This window comes from Xenopus laevis, chromosome 3L (assembly GCF_017654675.1).
Source record: "Xenopus laevis strain J_2021 chromosome 3L, Xenopus_laevis_v10.1, whole genome shotgun sequence".
In the NCBI taxonomy this organism is placed as follows: Eukaryota; Metazoa; Chordata; class Amphibia; order Anura; family Pipidae; genus Xenopus; species Xenopus laevis.
In genome coordinates, this window is record NC_054375.1 from 94,613,820 (window position 1) to 94,636,959 (window position 23,140).

At 38.3% G+C, this 23,140-nt stretch overlaps 1 protein-coding gene across 2 annotated transcripts in view; it reads right to left on the bottom strand.

The window, feature by feature from the left end:
- Positions 1 to 23,140, bottom strand: part of snd1.L (staphylococcal nuclease and tudor domain containing protein 1 L homeolog) — a 378,593-nt gene that overhangs the window by 353,268 nt on the left and 2,185 nt on the right. For both annotated transcript variants that reach the window (XM_018250711.2, NM_001087031.1), the window contains 3 exon segments: positions 6,496 to 6,645; positions 3,562 to 3,682; positions 1,765 to 1,843 (listed from right to left, as the gene is read on the bottom strand). In XM_018250711.2, coding sequence (XP_018106200.1) covers positions 1,765 to 1,843; positions 3,562 to 3,682; positions 6,496 to 6,645 — 350 coding nt within the window.

The following is a 23,140-nucleotide window of genomic DNA, read 5'->3' on the forward strand; positions in this document are numbered from 1 at the left end:
TCTCTCAGTCAAGCATCTCCTCCAGCAAAATGTCTTACTTATTAACACTGTGTTAGTAGTCTCTCAAGCACATTACTGTTGAATGACATTAGTGCACGATTTGTGCGTGAAGAAATAACCCTAAGGCAAGACGAACAGAACAAGTTAAATGGCAGAATTGTTAAGGGGGTTAAGGCGACCTAATGAAATGACTAGCATAAGAAAACGATTTAAAATGCCATCCTTTGCCTTGTTTATTATACAGATACTTATATTTCTATATTATGCCATTTAAAGTAAAAAAACAAGTTGGGCAGGACAGTGGCTCAGCAGTGAGCACTTCTGCCTTGCAATGATGGGGTCTTAAGTTAAATTACAGAACGGGTGCTAGATGTTAAGCTTCTCTGGGGCAGGATTTGATGTGAATGATTAACATTCTCTGTAAAACACTGCTTACATGTAGCAATATTTTATTCATTTGCAGTTTATATAAGTAGTTTACAGTGCTGAAACAAGTGATGCTTAATGGTGGCAGCCAGGATTTACACAAATACATTTATTAATTCAATACATACAATACAAAATATATTCACCTTATTAATTTTGTCCTACACTAAATGTAGCTCACACATGAGCTATCTTTATGTTGCAACTTAGAGGAGCAGCACATTGACATTAGACTGTGTATCGGTAAGCCAGATCAGTCTTAGGCAGCAATGTAAATATACTTTTAGTTACTTTGGGCTACTATCAGGGGGTTACATGGGATACTGGGCAACGTTAGGGCTACAGAGAGAACATGCTGGGAATTCCATATTATAAAAACAAATCATGGACCAGTTAGCCTATAAGCAGGGGGCCAAGCTGGCCAGAAAACATAGGACACATACCAGCAAAGGTTAATTGAATTGGGGTTTAAACGGTCATTGATAAAAAAATAAAAACTAGGTGGCAGCTGATTGAAGTAAGGTGTAAGCCAGTACATCAGTGGTGAGGTTCTATAGGTGTAACTGGGATGTCACATGGTTCAGTCGCCAATTTTTTTTTTTTTTTTTTTTTAGAGCGCAAGTCATTATCCATTATCAAATAGGCTGCTAAATTTAACTTTGATAACATTTTAAAGGAACAGTTCAGTGTGAAAATAAAAACTGTGTAAATAGATATAATAATAAAATATAGTTAGCCAAAAATGTAATGTATAAAGGCTGGAGTGACTGGATGTCTATCAGCTAGTCAGGAACTTGAAGGGGGGCCACATGGTACATATCTGTTCAGTGAGTTTGCAATTGATCCTTAGCATTCAGCTCAGATTCAAAAGCAACAGATATGACCCATGTGCCCACCCCTCAAGTCTCTGATTGGTTACTGTCTGGTAACCAGGGTAACCAGTCAGCGTAAACCAAGAGAGCTGAAAAGCAGGAAGTTGGATTCTGGCTATTATGTTACACAGCTAGCCTTTATACATAACATTTTTGCCTAACTAACTATATTAGAAACATTTTTACACAGCCCATCTATTTACCCAGTTTTTATTTTTACACTGAACAATTCCTGTTTTAGATGTAAGCACACATTAAAAAGTTATATTTTATCCTTAACTCTCTATAATAGGTGGGTCCATATCATTTTTATAAGTAGGTTGGTGGAATGATTTTATACTTATATCGAGACATCTCAAATTCTCAAGTGTTTTTGAAGAAGTATTCCACAAAAGCAAACCCCCCCCCCCCAATACCAATATATACCTGATTTACAGGTAGCATATTTAAAGGCACACATGCTTACGTGTTAGCTCGTACTCCTTCACGACGCGAGGCCAGTCCTTCAGCAACAAGCGACTCAGCGATGTTCTCACCACTGGTATCTTAATAGAAAATGAAATCCTTAAAAGCAAACTGCATATACAGACCAGTATATTCAAAACATACAACATTGGCTACAGTATAAACACTGTTTCCTTGTATACTGTATTCAAACAACTGGCATTAAGTTAATGGCATGTTGCATTTTGCATATTTAGTTTTCTTGACAGAATTCCACTTTGACAGGAGTAGAACCCAGCCATTACTATATGCACTGGGTGAATATAGGCCATGACATCCACACAAGCATTTTCTGGAATAAATACTCTGTGTGCAGAGACAGACTGATACCACTCTTTTCAATGCACACACATACAAAGGAAGGGGACATGCTACCAGTTTTAGATTCACTGCTGTGCTTAAAACTACAGAAGAGAAAAAGATTAGCATTGGGTTTCAAGGTCTGCTATAAGTATGGAAAACCCTGTGAATTATCCCCAAACAGTAGCCTTCCCTACAGGCCGATTGGATGACATACAAGGGCAGCCCCTGAATAGCAGCCTTTACTGGTATTGCCGAAAGCCCTAGAAAGAAGGTTGGTGGAAAAATTTAGGTGTTCTTTTAGTTAAGACAAATATAAATGTTCTGTATCTGCATTGAAAAGCATACAGGTCCCAGGATAAGAATGTAACGCCTTAAAGTGGTCCTGTCACCTTAGGAATTAATTCCAAATCCTTTTCTATCATGTTAGATGAGCAAAATAAACTTTAATTAAACTATACAAATTATTGAAATCTTGTTTCCTTTAGTCTTAACATTTATAATCACAGCAAGCAGGCAGGCACCATTTTTTGGACACTTATTAAAGTTTTGTATTACCCTAATATCTTGTGTATGCACCACAATGAGGGACTTGTGCACTGACTAAACAATTACTGGCCATGAATGTATGGTGACATCTAGGAAGTGCAGAATGGAAAGTGAAAATAACTGACTGCCCCTCATTTATGTCAGAGGCATAGAGCTGGAGCAGGAAATTTATGATTGGCAGCTCAGTTTTTTAAATAGATTTATAACAAGAATGGATGTTTTAATAAAAAAAAAAGGTTTGAGTTTCATGTTTAAATAGAAAAGGATTTTATTATAAAAATTCTTATAGGTGGGTGACAGGTTCCTTTTAAAATAACTATACAGATTTCATTGAATAGAGCTAGAGGTGACTTAGCCCATTACTCTCACAACACCAGTAAGAGAGCAGACCAGCAGGTTCTATAAAGATGAACCGAAAAAAAGGATAAGTCCATTAGTGCAAAGAAAACCTACACTAATAACCTCCCATGACACACCGTGGTTAAAGGCAGCCTGTTAGGAAATCCATAAAAAATCAATTATACTAATCCAAGTAAGTACATACTACAATTAAACCAAACTGTTCAGTCATTGTGAATAATCAACAGTAACATGACCTGCTAATATGTCGGATAAAAAAAATGCCGATTGGCTTTAAAGACTTTATAGTACCAGTGGGTTGGGGAAAAAAAGCCTGCTCGTTTTTTGATAAATGGATTACTAGAAAAATGCTTTACAGCGCAGTATATGCCAATGAATAATCTTCAAAAACAGTCTGAGATTTGATGTTTTAAAGCCCTACTTTACATATTTTAAGCAAGCACTATAAAGCTTCCAAGATAATTCATTTAACTAAGCCCGATTAGTTTTTTAAAATAATTTAAAAAGTGACTGCTGTTTTGTATTTTGCCATTTATAATGAAGTACTAACCTTTTCCCAGGTAAACTGTGCCATATTCTCTCCCCTGAGGAGTTTTATACTCAACAGTGAAGCAAACCTCCTTTCCAATCAGCTTTTTCCTCAGGAACTCCCGGGCAGGAAAAGCCCACGGCTGCAACAGAAGAAAATTTAAACATGAAATTGATGTTTTAAGGCAGACCTTAAAAAAGTGTTAAAGTGTCAGTTACAAGCAGGAATTTATTTCAAATTCTGCCTCTCACCAGCAGAGGGCATTTATTTTCTTTCACTAAAATTAAATTTCTTTGAAAAGCTTCCGTACTGCAGATGGGATACATTCAGTGTCAGACTGGCCCACCAGGAAAACTCCCGGTGGGGCAGGTGTCAGTGGGCCCTAATGCTGCTAAACGTTTGGTCTATTTGATGGACATTCCCTATTTCTATGAGAACAAAGAGGCTAAATAGATGGAATAATAGATTATAGGATTATAGTAGGTAAAAAAAAGAGACAAGGAGAATAAAGTTGAGTGAGGAGAGGAAGCTAATAGTACTGAGAGTGGGCCCTGGTCTTAGGTTTTTGGGTGGGCCCCTGGTGTTCCAGATACATTGGAACCTAGAACAAGATGGTAACTGCCTGCTCAGCGGCATGGCAAGTGTTTTTAGAGGTAAGAAGTTAGCGAAAGAAGTACTCGAATATTAAATTTCCTTGTCATACCATTGTCAAGAGGAACTATCACTATTTTATATATTTTTTTATTAAATCCAAAAAAATGTATTTATTAAAACTTTCAGAAGTAGTTTTTTATACTTTTTCTTACAGTGTTAGAACATGAGTTTTAAAAAATAACCCTAGGTAATGATAAATAAATGGTGCCTTTTTTGATATGGGCAATTTTTTTTAAAGGACTATATTACAATAGCGTATACAGTTATAGGAGCAATTATCCAAAGTGCTTGGGGCTTGGGGTTTTTCAAGTCTGCTAAAAATCATTTAAACATTAAAGCAAACAGGATTGTTTTTCCACCAATATGCATTCATGCAGCTTAGCATCAAGTACAAGCTACTGTTTTAACAGAGAAAAAACATTTTGCAAATGTAGAATTATTTGCTTAAAACAAACTCTGGGAGATGGGCTTCCCATAATCAGTATCTTTCTGGATAATAGGTTTCTGGATAAGGGAACCCATTCATTTTTTGGCTTTAATGATTTGCATTCCTCAAGCTTTTTTGTAGCAGTAATCAACACTCATGCAGTGACTGGCTGTCTCTAGCATAAATCAGCGGTTTGTAATGCACTACTGAAAACAGCATGACCGAATTGCTTGCTATGGGGGGGGGTGTTAGGCTGCAGTAGGACACTCAAATTAAAAGAAAATAAATTTAAAATACCCATTTGGTGTTCTATCCAAAATAAACAATTCCCGTAGTTTTTTTAAATCTCAAAAGGCATGTTTTAACATAGATCTGATTAATCCAAATAATCTGCATTATGCTATTTCAGAATTTATTTTATCTTATTTATTGTTCTTCATCCAAGATTCTGTTCCAGATTCATCCAAACCTCAGGTTTTCTTGCAGATTAGACTAAGCCTAGACCTTTTGAGTTCAGCAAATTCAAAGCACTAAAAGTTTTTTTCCCACATTACGGCATGGGTGAGGGTTAATTCGAAGATACATTAGGGCTTGGATTCTGTTTGCTATTCTGCCAAACAGAAAAAAGGTGTATTTGGTGCACCCCTATAGTGACAGAAGCACATTCATGACTAATCTCATGCTGAAATTTGTACCATATACTGTTACGTAAATTTACCAAACCACTTTAAATTAATGAATGTACTGGGTTTCAATAGTTACAAACGGCTTGTATTTAGTGAAGACCTACTAGCTTGATTACACGTTTTTTCCACATTATCTAGTCACGTTATGCTTTCGACATGGTGGGAAAAAAAAACTCGTTTTACAGCTCAGCATCAGCTGAACTGTGATTACATTTTTTGTGTGTAGCTCATACTAGTCACAAATTCCAGAATTTTTTTTTTAGTAAAGGACAGTAGAGGGCGCTGAAGTTACAACAAAGCAGCAAGCTTCTAGTGCCTTAAAAAAAAAAAAAAAAAAAAAACTACATACACACAAGGGGGGGGTGAATCTTTGCCAACAATTACTTTAAACTATATGTTCTAGTGGACATTTCCCCTTGTTATAAGGGTGTAGGTATATCACAGCTATAAATGCAGATATAAGTGTTCATATTTCAGAGAAGTCAGACATTGCTTCCAGGCATTTAAGAGATGAACGTACAAAATAGAGGATGTTTATTACTTCCTTCACTTGATTGAACACAATTGATTTTGGATTAGCAGCAGTTCTAGTCGTTCTTACAAATTGCTTTTCTTAATTTTTTTACCCACTGGATGGATTTAGGATAATTACTAAAAGCTTTCTAATTGTGGCAATATCTTATCAGGCAGGTTTGTTTGCAGAATCTCTAGGTGTCATTACAGGATAAATCTAAATCTATAATTTCTGCAAATATCGTTATTAGGCAAGGATTTTCAGTTCCACGACGCTTTAGCAGGCCACACTGACCGAGGGGGTGGATAAACTAACAGAAATATAATGCCAATTAGAACCAATTTGTTCTCAGATTACTCTAGTAACGATTCCAATCCCAGGAGGACTGTCACTTAGGAGATCTTAAACCAAGAACAAAGTGCAGCGTTGTACAGCCTCATGTAATGGGCACAAAAACACAGGCATGTTATTGGTCATTCACAACTTGCATCGCTTTCAGAGCTTGGCTGCATCATACAAGCCCTGCAGACAATTTTCCCATTTATCTAAACTGACTGTTGAATGCTGCATGTATATAAAACAAACTTCAAATTAAATGTTTTATCAAGTAAAGGCAAAGTAGTGACTCCTCTAGAACACGGGTCAAATGGTATTGTTAGAAGTATGTGACTTACCTCATCAGGGGTGTCCTTTGAGTCTTGTTGAGATGCAGCAGCTCGGCGTGCAAGAGCTCCTGCACGGATATTACTGAGATTGATCTGCCTCTCTGGAGGTGGCCCTCCCCGTGGTTGACCCCGTACAATTATAGCACATCCCGAGAGAACCTGAAAATTACACATACAAAACTATTACAACTACTTTACAATATTTAATGAACATATGTGTACTCAATGTCCACTATATTCTGACTGCTGCAAGGTTTCACTCTTAACCCCACATAGTCTTTGGAAAAAAACAATTCCCATCCTGGCAGATGGACAGGCTTGTTGCAAAGTTGTAAATCTGAAGAGCAGCCATCCAATGGACCAATAAATAGGAAAAAATGTCAGAAAAAAAAAAAAAAAAAACTTTGGTTGGATGAATTTAACATGTTTTTGCACAATATAATTTAAGAGGGACCGAGCGAAGCCACTACGGTGGTCTAAACCTCAGCTGTTATAATGGCAGAATATAAAATATACAGTACACAATATAAATGTCGCAATATAAGGCTGATTAATACATATAATTACTACATGGCAGCACAGAAACAAGTGTAATTAGCTTCAGAATGTAAACATCAGCCCTGTAGCATCAGCTTATATAACAGGCCAACTTAATTTTCTTGGCAAATAATTTGCAACAACCCCTAAGTTTAGCTTCTCAACAGCTGCTTAGAGCTCACTGAACATGTGAGTGTTGCAGACACTTTCCAAGATGGTAGAGGTTTAGGGTCATGGCATCCGAGAGTCACTAATATAGGGCAGTGGTCCATGAGTGGAAGAGCTAGTGTTAATGTAATGCAGACAGTGTTTTACACAACACTGAAAGGCAGGTGTACAGACTTTTGGTTGGATTGTAGAAGTGCCATGGGACAGCCAATCCAAACTTGCTGCAAGTTTAGCAAAGGAGGAATTACCAGAGGGGAAGTTTTAAAATGGCAACTTGTCAAGAGAGGAATTCCAAGTATTGATTAAAGAGTTACAGACACCCAGAAATTCAATCTTCAATTCAATTTCCTTACATCTAACATTGCATTGCCTTTGCATGTGATTTATAATTTGGCCATAAAAGTATTTGCCTGCTGCTTTACATTACCTTTCTTACCCCCATGTTTCTCTATGAGGGGGCTGCCATATTTTTGCAGCAGTAGTCTGTTAGCATTAGAAACCATAATGGACAGTTTGAGAAGGTATCGTCACATTGGAAAAACAGCCAGGTTTAGGAACGTCAAGTAACATACTTACAAAAGCAGACCTATTGGTAAAAAATGATCAGCATGACCTATAGGCAACTTTTAATGCACATTAATATGGTGAAGAGTAGTTATTTAGTGTCAGCATCATTTTAAAGTCCCCCCAGACCATACTGTTTTCTTGTCATCAACAAGACATAAAAGTACACCCTTCATAATAGATATATAGAGCGATAGAGAGCAACAGAGAGATATATATATATATATATATATCCCTATAGGTGAGAGTTTAAGAATATGCATCTAATCTGGGAGTCTTGTTGTATGGAGATCAAATGGAATTGCACAGTTTTCTAAAGGTAGAGTAAAGGTATAGTTATATGTTATCCAGAATGCTCTGGACTTTGGTTTTCGTGATAAGGGATCTTTCCATAATTTGGATTTCCATCTAAAACATTCAATTCAATAGAATGGGGTGTACTTCCATAAGGATTAATCATATCTTAGTTTGGATTCGCTTGGTACTGTCTTATTATAACAAAGGAGAGGGAAATCATTTTTAAAAATGTGACTTATTTTGTTAAAAATTAGTCTATGGGAGATGGCCTTTCTGTAATTCTGAGCTTTCTGAATAGGTTTCCGTATAACTGATCCCATACCTGCACTATGAGTGCTTAGAAAGTAAGTCCACCTCACCCATTGGAGTTTGAGAGCAAAGATTCAAGCACCGGTGATTTAAGTTTCTTGGAGGTATACTACAGAGGTATTAGAAAGTTAATCACTGGGTCTTTTACCTTCATTAAAGCCCAGAAAATTCCACCCTGTAGTTATTGGGGAGTTGTGGTACTACAATGTGTAGTATAACTTTCTTGATTAAGAATAAATGCAAGGATAGGATGCTCTTGTTAAACAAACACAATGCCAGAGCGTCTTTCAACACAAGAACACGGGGTTAGACATAACTATAATAATTGTTCAGTATAAAAATAAAAACTGGATAAATGGATGGGCTGTGTAAAATAAAGATGTTTCTAATATAGATGTAATGTCTAACATAACAGAGCACTACTTCCTGCTTTTCAGCTCTCTTGGTTTCCACTGACTGGTTACCCTGGTGACCAAGCAGTAAGCAATCAGGGACTTGAGGGGAGGCCACATGGGTCATAACTGTTTGCTTTTGAATCTGAGCTGAATGCTGATGGTCAACTGCAAACTCACAAACAGTTATGTCCCATGTGGTCCCCCTGCAAGTCACCAACTAACTCGGAGTTAGAGAGCTGAAAAGCAGGAAGTTGGATTCCGCTATTATATTCGACATCCAGTCACTCCAGCCTTTACAGATCACATTTTTTGCCTAACTATATTAGAAAAGTTTTTTTTATTTTGCACAGCCTATTTATCCAGTTTTTATAGTAACACTGAACTGTTCCTTTTAGGGTGCAATGCTTGAAACACGCAAGGCGTTGGGTCTGGTGTTGGGCTGATTTTTAATGGATTAAATAAACATACTTTTTATGGATCACAGCATTGCTATGCAGGAGTGCATACGGAGGTGTACCAAGCATCCAATAAAACCCCCAAAACAGACCACCCTGCTGTACACAGTAAAAATCGCAGGGGAAAAAACCCCAGAAAAGTTGGTAGGAGGGGTATTGTTAGTGAGGTGTATTGTTAGTGAGGCATTAAAAGTATTTGGGCAGTTCGGATAGCGCTTAAGTCATTCGCTGGAGCTGAGAAAGTCGATTCTTGATGTTTGCTCTGATCTTGCGAATCGGGAACTCTGGTAGTGTCCCCTACGCTGCCATTTCAATCATGACGTTGAATATTTTTTGATCTTCTCACATATGTTCCTATTGGCCATTCGATGCTGGACTCCGCCACGTAAAAGTTGAGGTGCAAGTAGAAGAGTTTTAGCTTCAGGATTAGTGGAAAGGAGCTCTGTACGTGTCTTGGAAAGTGTCTTGTGACAATCACATGTTCAGTGGGCTCTAAGCAGCCGTTGGGAAGCTGAGCTTAGGGCTCGTCACAAATTTACAAGCAGACAGTGAGGTTGGCCTGTAATATAAGCTGATGTTAAAAGGCTGATTATTAAATTCTGATGCGAATTGCTCTGGTTTCTGAGCTGCCATGTAATAATTATCTGAATTAATTACTAATCAGCCTTATATTGTGGCATTTATATTCTATATATACAGTATATTGTGAGTGGGTCCCTAAGCTCAGTAAGTGACAACACAGAGCATGTGCAGTGAATCAGCAGAAAAGATGGGGAGCTACTGGAGCATCTTTGGGGGCACAGATCTTTACTGATAAAGAGTTGTGGTTGCCTTGGGCTGGTACAGAAGTCCAAAATATATATATATATATATATATATATATATATATATAGTTATATATAGTTATATATAGTTATATATAGTTATATATAGTTATATATAGTTATATATAGTTATATATAGTTATATATAGTTATATATAGTTATATATAGTTATATATAGTTATATATAGTTATATATAGTTATATATAGTTATATATAGTTATATATAGTTATATATAGTTATATATAGTTATATATAGTTATATATAGTTATATATAGTTATATATAGTTATATATAGTTATATATAGTTATATATAGTTATATATAGTTATATATAGTTATATATAGTTATATATAGTTATATATAGTTATATATAGTTATATATAGTTATATATAGTTATATATAGTTATATATATATATATATATATATATATACACACACACAAATACAGGTTTAACTTGCCTGGGTGCAGTATCAAAAAAAAAGTAAAATTGATAGAGCAAAAAAGATCTGCAGTCTCAGGACTTATATTAATCTGAAAAGTTTTAATTGCGAGACTAACGGAGGAGGCCGAAACGTTAGTCTCGCAATTAAAATTTTTCAGATTAATATAAGTCCTGAGACTGCAGATCTTTTTTGCTTGATATATATATCTATCTATCTATATATATACATATATACATATATACATATACACACACACACACATATACACACACATATACACACATACATACAATACAGGTATATTCATAATTGTTCCTCCAATTGACTATGCATGGATGTAACAGGATTTTACATTTGTGTGACACTACACTTTTACTGTATGCATAACATGTTCTAGCAGTGAAGGTTTATTTTGATGGACTTTAACCATGCATTAATGAAAAATGCAGCTTACATAAGTTATACTTCAATTTTACATAAGGACTGCCCTTTGGTATATTTCAAAAAGATCTATTTTCTCTGGTGGCTGGTTTTACATTTGTGAAATTTATGTATTGAAAATGGGCCTGTGCAACCCAAATGCAGCAATGTGTAAGTAACATTGAATAATTAAATGCAGCTAGTTCTGCCTTCATTCCTTGACAGCAATTTTTTTAAACTAGTACATATAAGTATTTATATTTGCATTGACAGCACAGAGCATACATTAGTTTGTCCATCTGTATAGAGGTAGTCACTTCTATACTGTCCACATAATGTGCTGTGCTGTTAGGTAGCAGGCCAATGCACTGACAGTAATGTGCTGGGATACAGTTGCCTTTGTTCAACCACCATAACGAACTAAAATGCAGTAGCCTGCATTCCATTAGCTTAATGACCTAAAAGGTAATCACTTTTTTTCTCTTTGCATAATGTATCTCAAGCGCTTGAAGATTTACCCTTTCACCAACCAACTTAAAATAAATATAACACTAATTAAAAAATGATAAAATCCCATACAGTACATAAAGGGGCAGAAGGGTCGAAGTAAGTTTCGAAGTTAAACAATTCGAATTTCAAGCTATTTTTTGTGTACTTCGTCTAGAGAATAGTCCAACTTCGATTCGAATTTGAAAAAAACTTCGAAAATCGAATATCGAAATTTATCTTGTACTGTCTCTTTAAAACTTCAACCATTCGCCATCTAAAAGCTGCCGAAGTGCTGTTTTAGCCTTTAGATGACCTCCTAGAACCTACATGGAGTCAATTGGTGGACTTTGAGAAACCAAAGTTTTTTTGGGGAAAGACTTCGAATCGAATTCGATCGAATGAGATATTCCTTCGATTGTACAATTAGAATTCGGCCCAATACGGACCTCTTCGACCCATAAAAAACTTTGACTTCACTTCGGTTGGTCTTTTTGAAATCGAATTTCAAAGTTTTTTCAATTCAAAACTCGACCCTTGATAAATATGCCCCAAAAGGTAACATTTAGAATAAAGTTTTATTTTTGTACCTATCAAAGAGATTGCATCTACTTAGGCTTACTCCTAGATGAATGGGCAAGTTAAAGGAACAGCGACGACAAAAACTAGGGATGCACCAAATCCAGGATTTGGTCCTTTTCAGCAGGATTCGGCCGAACAAATACACTGCAAATAATTCACTCTACCATATAACATTTCATTCGTGAACCAGCAAGTGTATTTTTTTTTAGCTGTAATATTGGTGTGTAAGCGGCCATCTCAGGTCATTTTGCCTGGTCATGTGCTTTCAGAAAGAGTCAGAACTTTAGAATGGAACTGCTTTCTGGCAGGCTGTTTCTTCTGCTCAATTTAACTGAATGTGTTGCAGTGGGACCTGGATTTTACTACTGAGTGCTGTTCTTAGATCTACCAGAGAGCTGTTGTCTTGTTAGGGAGCTGCTATCTGGTCACCTTCCCATTTTTCTGTTGTAGGCTGTTGGGGGGAGTGATATCACTCCAACTTGCAGTACAGCAGTAAAGAGTTACTGAAGTTTATCACAGCACAAGTAAAATGACTGGGGGCAGCTGGGAAACTGACAATAGGTCTAGCTCCATGTCAGATTTCAAGATTAAATATAAAATAATCTGTTTGCTCTTTTGAGAAATGGATTTCAGTGCAGAATTCTGCTGGAGCAGCACTATTAACTGATATGTTTTGGAAAAAAAAATTTCCCATGACAGTGTGACGGCTAATTTTCAGGGCTGTGGAGTTGGTACATAAATCCTTCGACTCAGACTCCTCATTTCATGGTACTTCAGACTCCTCTGTTTTTAAAGGAACAGTAACACCATAAAAGGGAAAGTAATTAAAATATAATGTACTGTTGCTCTGCACTGGTAAAACTGGAAGCAGCTCTTCAAGCTGGAAAAAACAAAAGGCACAGTTTACATAGCACAACAGATAAGATCTGTTCAATACAATGGTGTTTTATCTGTTAACTATTGAACCTGTGCAAACACACAGCTTTTACCAGTGCATGCTAATATGCACAGTATATTATATGTTAATTACTTTAAAACTCTTTTTAGTGTTACTGTTCCTTTATTTTAGTAATTTTTTTTATAGTAATGTATTTTTCATTTTTCTAGTACACAACATACAAGGCAATTTATCACTGCCAAAGTAAAAAAAAAATTTAAACAAAATCCGTTGGTTATTCTAAACAAAATCAAAGCTAAACTACATAGACCAATAAGTGGAAAACCTAAAACAACTTCTATATTAATTGAACCTGGCATATAGCTGTAGAATAGCTGTTAAAATACAATCCAAAGTTAACTAAAGTGTTGTTCTTAGAAACAGAACACACACACAGATCCATGTTTAAAAATAAATTAACACTCCCCATGGATCAATGTTTAAAAAAATGTAACTCTCCTTTACCAAATTTAGTTTAATGAATAGGGCTCAAGCTGAACACACATCTTTCTATTACTTTCTCACAATCTGGCAAAGATTGAAACTAAGCATATACTATAGTCACACTACTTCATGTTCATATGAGCACAATCAAAACTATAAAATTAAGTTGTCCACTGAATATCCCTCTATACCGACAACCCCTTCCTTAGCTAATATAAGGAGGACGTGATGTTCGAAAATGAGGGGGCGGAGCTCTTCACTGATTGTAATAAGTCCAGCAAATTAATTGTAGGAGTATGCTATAGACCTCCTAATGTAAGGTGAGGAGGAGAAGGTTAAGTTCCTGATGCAAATAGAAAAGGCTGCTAGTTTGGGGAAAGCTACAATAATGGGGGATTTTAATTACCCCGTTATTGACTGGGGCAACAGTACTGCCAGGTCAGTTAATGGGAACAAGTTTATAAACTTGTTGCATGACAATTTTATGGCACAGGTTGTTAAGGAGCCAACCAGAAAAAATGATATACTGGATCTAGTGATCTCAAATGACCAAGAACTTATAGCAAATGTGCAAGTCATTGAACCCCTGGGTAATTATGACCATAATCATTTAAAATAATTTAATGTTTGGTGCAATAAACAAATATACACTGGGACAACAAAAAACATGAATTTCAGAAAAGCTAATTTTAATGGCTTGAGGGCTGCCCTTTAGAGCATGAATTGGGGAATTATATTTTCATCTAAAAACACAGAACAGAAATGGATGTCATTTAAAATGATATTAAACCGTTTCTGTTCTCAATTCATTCCCTTAAAGGAGAACTAAAACCCCCGGTAATTAAAAAATCCCCATCCCCTTCCTTCCATTGGTCTCCTCGCTGCTTTCTCCCTCCTAAGTAACTCAGTGGAAAAAGTATCCGTCATGTACCTTGGCAAAATTATGTAGAGTAGAGTTAAAAGGTTGAACTTGATGGACGTGTGTCTTTTGTCAACCTAATTTACTATGTTTCTATGTTCCCTAGCTAAAAACAGATAGGCTTTGAGATGAGAAGCATGTGATTATATAAATGGCTGAAAGAAGCATAAGAACAAAAAACAGGGTTTTGCACACATTTAAACATAATGTACTGTTGGACTGCACTGGTAACAATGGTGTATTTTATTCGGGTACACTACCATAATTTGCATAAAAAAAGCTGTTGTGCTAGCCATGGGGGCAGCCAACCCTGTTGTAAAGGGCAAAAGAAACATGTCTAAGGAGTAACATATAAAATCTGTAGAATACACTGGTTTTAGCTGTTAGAGAAAAATAAACAGGGATTAGATGCCATTCCTGGTTCTACATGAGGAAGCTTTCTACTTAACATAGGGCAACTGTTGCCAGTAAACAGTAGACGCTGAATGAATAGATACAAGCTTCAACTGTAAAAGAACAAAAATATTGCTTTATTGTAAGTGGTTCTTTAACAAGTAATTAATTGACTCTTTAAACTGGTGGGTTTGGGTCACCAGTTTATGATCATAAAATTTACTTCCCTTACAAATTACATTTTAACAGTGCCACAGTGGGTGAAGCCCTGCTGAGAGAGAGATCTTGTACAAATCACTACACTAATAAGCAGGTTCCTAAACCTGGCAGAAAACATGTGTTTGTTCTAGCAAAAGTAAATATCACGTCCATATAGAAGCCAAGTGTAACTACAAATTCATTCAGTATTACTGCTTCTTTCATGAGCTTTATATATCAGTTTGCTAGTCTTTATCCCCTAAGCACATGGGCAGTAGTATAATTTTGACAGCTCTAAAGTAGCCGTACGTGTCCAGTTTTTCGAAGCATGGACGGAAAGTCAGATTATTTAGACTAAACCCTGATATCTTGGAGGATCCAAGACCATTGGACCTAATGGACAATTTCAGTTGGTGGGCCTAAAAGAAGTGTGGCTCCACTTCTCTTCCTCCTGCTTACTTGGGAGGTTGCCCCTAATAAACAGAATACAAAGGAAGTCAAACATTTCAAAAGTATCCATGGACCAGTTTGTTATTCTTCACCTTACAGGTCAGCCGGTATATGGTTACCTTAAAGTGATTAGCAGCTGAATGTAGAACGCTTCTCTGCATCTGCAAAAATGTATTGAGGTGGTTTCAGACTGCATGTGGCTAAATGGGTTGGAGGGGAGCAAGGATTGCCCTAAAAATGCTTGCTTTAGGTTTTATTCATAAAATACTCAAGAGGCATAGTATAAAACTATGCCAGCATATTCCCATGACTGTTAAACTGTAGGCTTGCAGGACAAATGTGGTCATCCAAGAGATTTTTATGGGCCAAAAACTTCAGACATCTTTATAATACTCCAGGCCACTAGGCATGCAAGAGTGGATTAATCATTGCACTCCAGTGAAAAATCTTTGACAATACGGACCTAACAATCATTGGGCCAATCAATTCAAAATGCAATAGCTAATAACGCATAATCTAGCATGCATTAAACATTACTTGCACTTGTTATATATTATACACAGAAGTAGATGTATGTGTGCATAATATATATTGTTTAAACACTTTTTTTTTTAATTTTTATAACTGCTACATTTAGAACACTTTTCAGAAATAATTATTTTGTATCAAATCGCAATACCATACAGGTATGGGGCCGGTTATACAGAATGCTCTGGACCTGGAGTTTTCCAGATAAAGGATCTTTTTTTTTATCTTCATACCTTAAAGGTCAATAATGTGGGGCCATCAAATGTGCTTCCCCAATTGAATACAGTTTTATTATTACAAAGAAAAGGGAAATCACTTTTAAAAATCTGGATTATTTGGATAAAATGTAGTCTATGGGAGGCAGCATTTCTGTAACTCAGAGCATTCAAGATAATGGGATTCTGGATAACCGATCCCATACTTGTATTATGTTTCCTATATAATAAGCAGTAATAATGTGGTATAATTCTAGTGACTGGATTCCTTGTTTTACAATAGCCAAGCTGCAGAAGGCTATTTTACAATTGAAAGTGGACCCGTCACCCAGACATAAAAATCTGTATAATAAAAGTCCTTCTTAAATTAAATATGAAATCCAATTTCTTTTTTTTATTAAAGCATTCATAGCTGTTGTAAACTCATTTAAAAATATCAGCTGTCAATCAAGTATTGCCTACCCCTCCTCTATGCCTAGGCATAGAGGCGGGGCAATCAATTACTTTCACTTTCCATTCAGCACTTCCTAGATGTCACTGCTCTCCCTACATTCCCCCAGTTCTCTTAACCATTTAATTGTGTAGCCAGGGCATGGGGATGGACATTGGGTCCCTGTCCCCTGGTGCACAAACAAGATTCTGAGATGATACAAGGCTTGTCTTAATAACAGTGTCCACAAAATGGCTCCTTCCTGGTTGCTATAATTATGAGTTCCCAGACTGATGGAAACAAGATTTAAATAATTTATACAGTGTAATTAAAGTTCATTTTGCTTGACTAACATTATAAAATAGGATTTGGATAGTTTTGTTTGGGTGATGGGTCCCCTTTAAAACAGGAAATTTGTCTGTGTATTCTCTTCATACTGCCACCAGGGGAAACTCCCAAAGCCTCTAATGCAGTGCTGTCCAACTTCTATGGTACCGAGGGCCAAAATTTTACTGGCCTATGTGGTGGAGGGCCGATAATGGAAGTCAGTGTTGACCACTCCCCTTTTCAAACCACACCCACTGTAAACCACACCCATGTTACCAAAATAACTTAAGATCATATCCACATTAACAGTGGTAGCACACCAAAAAACCAAATGGTTGGTGCTCACTGCAGGCAAATCCCTCATCACTCATATGTGAAAAATGTAAGTCATGTTAAAAACATACCCTTAAATCCATATGCCTCATCCTCCCCTGTGTATAATACAACAAACCCCCAACACATGATTAAACACCTTATGGGCCCTTAACAACAATTTCCAAATGCTAACAAACCTCAAGAATAAACCCCTAACAGGCTTACATCCCACAGGTAGCGTAGGGCAAGCAGAGAATGGCACCCACAAGCAGCACTGGGAAAGCAGAGAATGGCACGCCCAAGCAACACTGGGCAAGCAGAGAATGACACACACATGCAGCACTGGGCAAGCAGAAAATGGCAAACAAGCAGCACTGGGCAAGCAGAGAATGGCACACACAAGCAGCACTGGGAAAGCAGAAAATAGCACACACAAGCAGCACTGGGCAAGCAGAGAATGGCACACACATGCAGCACTGGGCAAGCAGAGAATGGCACAATGGTCAAATTCAGCCTCTTTCTCCTTCCTAAAGTCTTGCTTCAAATAAATTTAACAGCAAGCAAACACAGGCAAGCAATTTACACATTTACAGCGACAAGAACAATCTCCTGTGCCCCACTGATCCTTAAATAATGCTGCTTACAGGTTACATTTGTAAACTTCCTCAAACAAAGCTGAGGCTGTCCTCCCCCTCAAAAATGATGTGCAGACAAAAAATGGTAGTTGGTTATGGTATGGCACTACATCCTGAGTCATGCCTTGCATCCTTCTCCAGTTGCCATGCTTCACCTCAATCCACACTAGTGGATAAATCCTCCTCTCCTTCATTCCCAGGACAATAAAGCTCTATCCAACAGATGATGGTTCTGAGTAAAGACACCATAACGGCACCATGGAAGTTCACTCCACCTTGGACACTGCTGGATGTGCCGTCACTGAAGGATGTTGGCTATAAGTCTCCCTTGGTTCTGGGCTACTTTTTCCAGCAGGGCCAACAGATGTCTGGTGACAGCTGGACACATTGCCCAAAAAGCAAGAAAAAGGTATAGTGAAATTGGCATGCACCATATACTCATAGACCCAGGCCACATCAGTTGCATATTAGGGTGAACAGTCCTAAAACCTTTAGTGCAACTGAACCACTGTCAAACAATTGCTATGAGGGTAATACCAGTCACAAACAAAAAGTGATTTGATTTTGCTAAACCTTCAGTCTTTCTCCTCCTGCCAGTCCAGATTCAGTCTATTCAAGTATCAATTAACAATGTCCACAGAGGAGCCAATGATGAAGCTTTTGGATAGCGAAACTACATCACTTCCGGGTTCAGCGTAAGTGGAGACACAAGGAGAGGGAATGCCGGCTCCATTTCTCTTGCAGACTGAACATCAAAAGCTGCTGGAACATTGGGACTGGGAAGCGATTGTTATAAAGCACTACTATGATTTTATAAACAATACGTTTTTACGCTGTGGGCGATGCACCTCTGTTTTAATCCATTGATATATTGCTGCTAAGGATCCATGTGGGAAGCAAGTTAATTTATTGATACGCATCAAACTGGTGCTGTCTTGTTTGAGCAAATAGGATACTGCATGATTAGAGCCCTCACAACCCCTCCCTGGCCTCTACAAGGGTTTACAACCCAAACTTTTTCAAGACACAATAGATTGTCACAAAGGGTGATTTTATTATTTTATAACATACTATACTACATGTACTTTATAGTTTGTTGTTTAGTCCCCCACTAGCCGTGTGGCACTGGCCATTTCATTGGACATTGCTATGAGGGTAATAGTGATCATCTGAGAACTGATTCAACACTAGTTGTGATGCAAAAATGGGTCCTTGGTCACACAAAAAAATGCGGATAACAGTCATAAGGCCCCATAAATAGAGCACACATCAGCCAAGCAGAGGTTTGTACAGTACCAGGATATCTTAAGAAACCCCACTGGATATTTACAAAGTTCATTACCAACATCTTAAAGAGATCCTTGGAGTATAGTGAAGTCAGGCCAAACTTGGCGGACTCCACACCAATAGTGTGTATATCTGGCACTGTTGGTGTATTATCTCTGCAGCAGAGAACAGGCCAGCACACTAGCTGGCCCAATTTTAAGAGTGAATAAATGCCCCAAGCTTAAATTTACTTACATAGACATATTGTCAAGTGCAGGGGCCCTGGAAACACTAGCACCTTTGTGATGTTATCATCTCAGTCTCATAGTTCATGTTTTCCAAACTCCAATCAACAATGGCAGAAAATTACTTGTGGGGGGGGTTAGTCAGTCAGATGACATTTAAACTCAAAAGTGCCACAGGAGAGATAAATGCAGTTGCCAGCACTCTTTCTCAGTTATTAGTAACAGATGGTCAAGTACAGGCTGAAGAAGTCGTCTTAAGGTGATACGGAGACTAAAAAACTACTTTTTAAAATAGAAATGTAGATTAAAAGTTACCTATAGGTCATGTTAATTTTTGCCGAGAGGTTTGTTTTTGTAAGCATTTGTTACTTGAAGTTTCTAAACCTCACCGTTTTGCCAACCCGACTATCCCATCTCAGACTGTCAGTTAAAGTTTCTAATGCTAACTGACTCCTTCACAAATATGGCAGCCCCCTCATACAAGAACACGGGGCATTAGACAGATAATGTAAAAGCATTGTGCAAATACGTTATGGCAAAGCTGTCAAAGGCAATATTATGATAGATGTAAAAAAAAGTTACATTTAATTTCTGGTGTCAGTATCTCCAAGTCAAGGCGGATATGGATTCTTCAACTCAGGGCAAGACAAAGACCCCCATATTCCACACATTTAATTTCTGGTGTCAGTATCTCCAAGTCAAGGTGGATATGGATTCTTCAACTCAGGGCAAGACAAAGATCCCCATATTCCACACATAAATGGAATGGGTTGTTAACTGGGCTCCTGCGTGGGAAGCCGCTGCTTAATTAGTAGTATGGGACCCCATGCAAACTGGTGGTAGCACAGACCTCTGATTAAGGCAGTTGTTCCTGCATTGACTGGGATAGAACTAGTAATCTACAAGTGTGGGGCCAAGTTCATGACCTGTAACAGAGCACATCCTATTCTAGCATGCTTGCTATGCAGAGTTAGTTGACAACCAAGGAAAAAAGGTTTGCTTGTCTACTGCCACCCCCTTGTGTGGCAAACACTGTCCAAATAATACAATGGCTACACTTGAGTATACAGCACTTTAGTGGTGGTGTTGCTGGTGACCCATTGGGTTACAACTAAAATTTCATTATTGTCCGTGAAATTCCCCACCTAAAATCCGAGTCATTGTGGTACTTTCAGTACTAATGTCCAGAAGGAAGGCAGTCTTCTACCTTCCTACTCCATCACGATTGATTGGCCCACTACAATATTCTCATTTCTTCTGTCACCTCATGGTTTGGCCACCAGTGCTGGATGTTTCTAAATTAATGGTAAGTGCTGTTAGCTACACCTCCCCAGACTACATGTTGCTGGACAACATGCCCCAGAGTTCCACAGTCTCAAACCTGTGGGAGTGCTTTGCCTGGGTCCTGCAGGTATATGTTAAGGTAGCTTTCCAGACTGCAGTAATGTCTTCTCTCATCATTAAATTGCATGTTCTTCATTTCAGAGGTTCACTTCATGTTTGCTTTAAAGACATAACCTTAAGAATATAACATTCTAAATAAACATTTATGTTAGTAAACATGAAATAAATGTCTAATTATTGATCTTGCAACCACTGCCTGATTTATATTTTAAGTCGTTGCAAGCACCCAGACATTCAGGCACTTTATCTTTGCAACAGCCAAATCTCAGACTAAAAATTGCTGAAATAGCAGAAGAGTTGAATTTTGAACAGCTACACTTAAGATGAAATTCAACCACACAAGCCCACAAAGAACGATTTCACGTAGGTCAGGACTACAGCTGGTAATAACAGACTGACCTTTACTTTGAGCCTTGTAACTTTTACAGACACATGCGAATTTGCCAGTCAGTACCGCATCCACTTTGTTGTAAAGCAGATCCCAAGAACCCCCATTCAGACAATAGGCAATAACCCTACCATAAGTGTGTGCTGGAGGTTAGTCCAAAATGTTAAAGCAGATGTCACCTGTAGAACTCCATGACCTAAACAGAAAACTTCAGCAAAGTACTTACATACTCTTGATGATGGAAAACAAGTGAGCAAACTGAACTGTTGGCTGAGATCAACCCTGACCCTAAGGAAAGAATGAACTTGGAGAGCAGTAAAGTTACTGAAAAATCCACATCAGCACTACAAAAAAAATGCTAAGGTAAGCAGATGCATGTGTTCCACATTTGCCCCCTCCCCCCGAAAAAAATAAATCAAAGAAGATTATATGGACTGTTTGTTCTTTCATTACAAAGACATAATAAGCAGTGTTCTTTCCAATTTTTTTTGGTCTCACCACCAGTCCCTTTTTCAACAACATGGCATAAGCAATTCCAGGAGTTTAAAAAGTTGTATAAACTACTGGAAGAAAGGCTTACCTTTCTTAAAGGACCATTAGCACCAAAAAAATGTAAAAAAAAAATTGTTATAATACATCGAAAAAAAACACCAAGACAAATTAAACTTTAAAATCGCAAAGCCTTTATTAAGAAATAACTTACCGAAACTCCACTTCCGCTCCTCTTCAGAAAAGGTGACCGACGATCCATCGTGTGGCTCTTGATTTCTCCTCCCTGGCTATCTGCCATATTCTACTGACAGCATGTGAAGGATCGTGGTCCTTGGTAAGTCGGACGCACTTGTGGGCCCGCAAGCAGTTGTTGCACAAGTTCTCCTGGCAGTCCAAACAGTTCGAGCTGGCCCCGTTGCCCTTGTCACAAGGGAACACCATGGCTCAGATGTGCAGGGGGGCACCCTGTGGAGGAGGCCGGAGGAAGAACACAAAGCCGAGCAATGTTGGTTCGAATTGAGCTGACCACTGTTAATCTGTTGCTGCTCATCAGATGTGCCCACAACCGCATCCAGCAAGTTGCTGAGGTGCAGGAAGGTAGAGGAGGGCAGCGCGTCCATTGCAGCCTCGGAGATGAGCACCTTGTGGGCACAGACCAGGCAGCGCAGCTGAAGAGAGTTCCCAGGGCTCTGGCACCCCTCCAGACACTGACAACAGAAGGTGTGCAGACACGGGAGAACGTGCAGCCTGCGTGGGGGGAGCCGAGGCAAACCGGTGCCGCTACCTCCTCACCGTATCATAGAGGAAAGAAGGTTCTCACCATGACTCGGAGCTGCACCTGTCCCACTCGGAGGCTGCACAGCTTAGTGTGGTAGGCTGGGGTAGTGTAGGTATAGTGGCGCGGCTGTGTGTAAAGGTGCCGGAGTGCTGAGCTGCCCTGCATGCCAACACCCTACTCAGTGTGAGAGTCCCAGCTGCCTCCCTGAACTTCCCTGCTTCGTTTACAGCATTTTGCTCTGTGCAGCCCGGTTCTCCTGTCACACCGCCGCATCATGTGCCCCCTCACACTCCAGTCCATAGGAGGCTGCTGGCGCTCTCACTTGCACGAGTAGTTCAAAGCCCAGTCGGGGGGGGGTGCGTCTTTTCACGAGGTAGTAGCTAGTGCAAGCTGATCCCCAGGGGAGCCATGACTGCAGAAAGCTGCCCCGTGCTCCTCAGTGCGCTCCTTTGTAGCTCTTCTGAGCCCATACTCCTTCACATGCTGTCAGTAGAACCTGGGAGATAGCCAGGGAGAAATCGAGTGCCACACGATGGATCGTCGCAGTGACGCTTTTTCTGAAGAGGATCGGAATTCCGGTGAGTTAGGCTTTGCAATTATAAAGTTTAATTTGTCTTGGTGTTTTTTTTTCTATGTATACTAATGAATTTTTTTAAAAAAAATGTTTTGATGTTACTGGTCCTTTAAGCATACACATGCTATTACACAATCCTTCAGCAACCTGTGAAGGACTAAAAATCTTGTCTTTTGTAAGCAAAAAAAAGACCTGAGCACTACTCTTCACAAGCTTTATACAACCAGA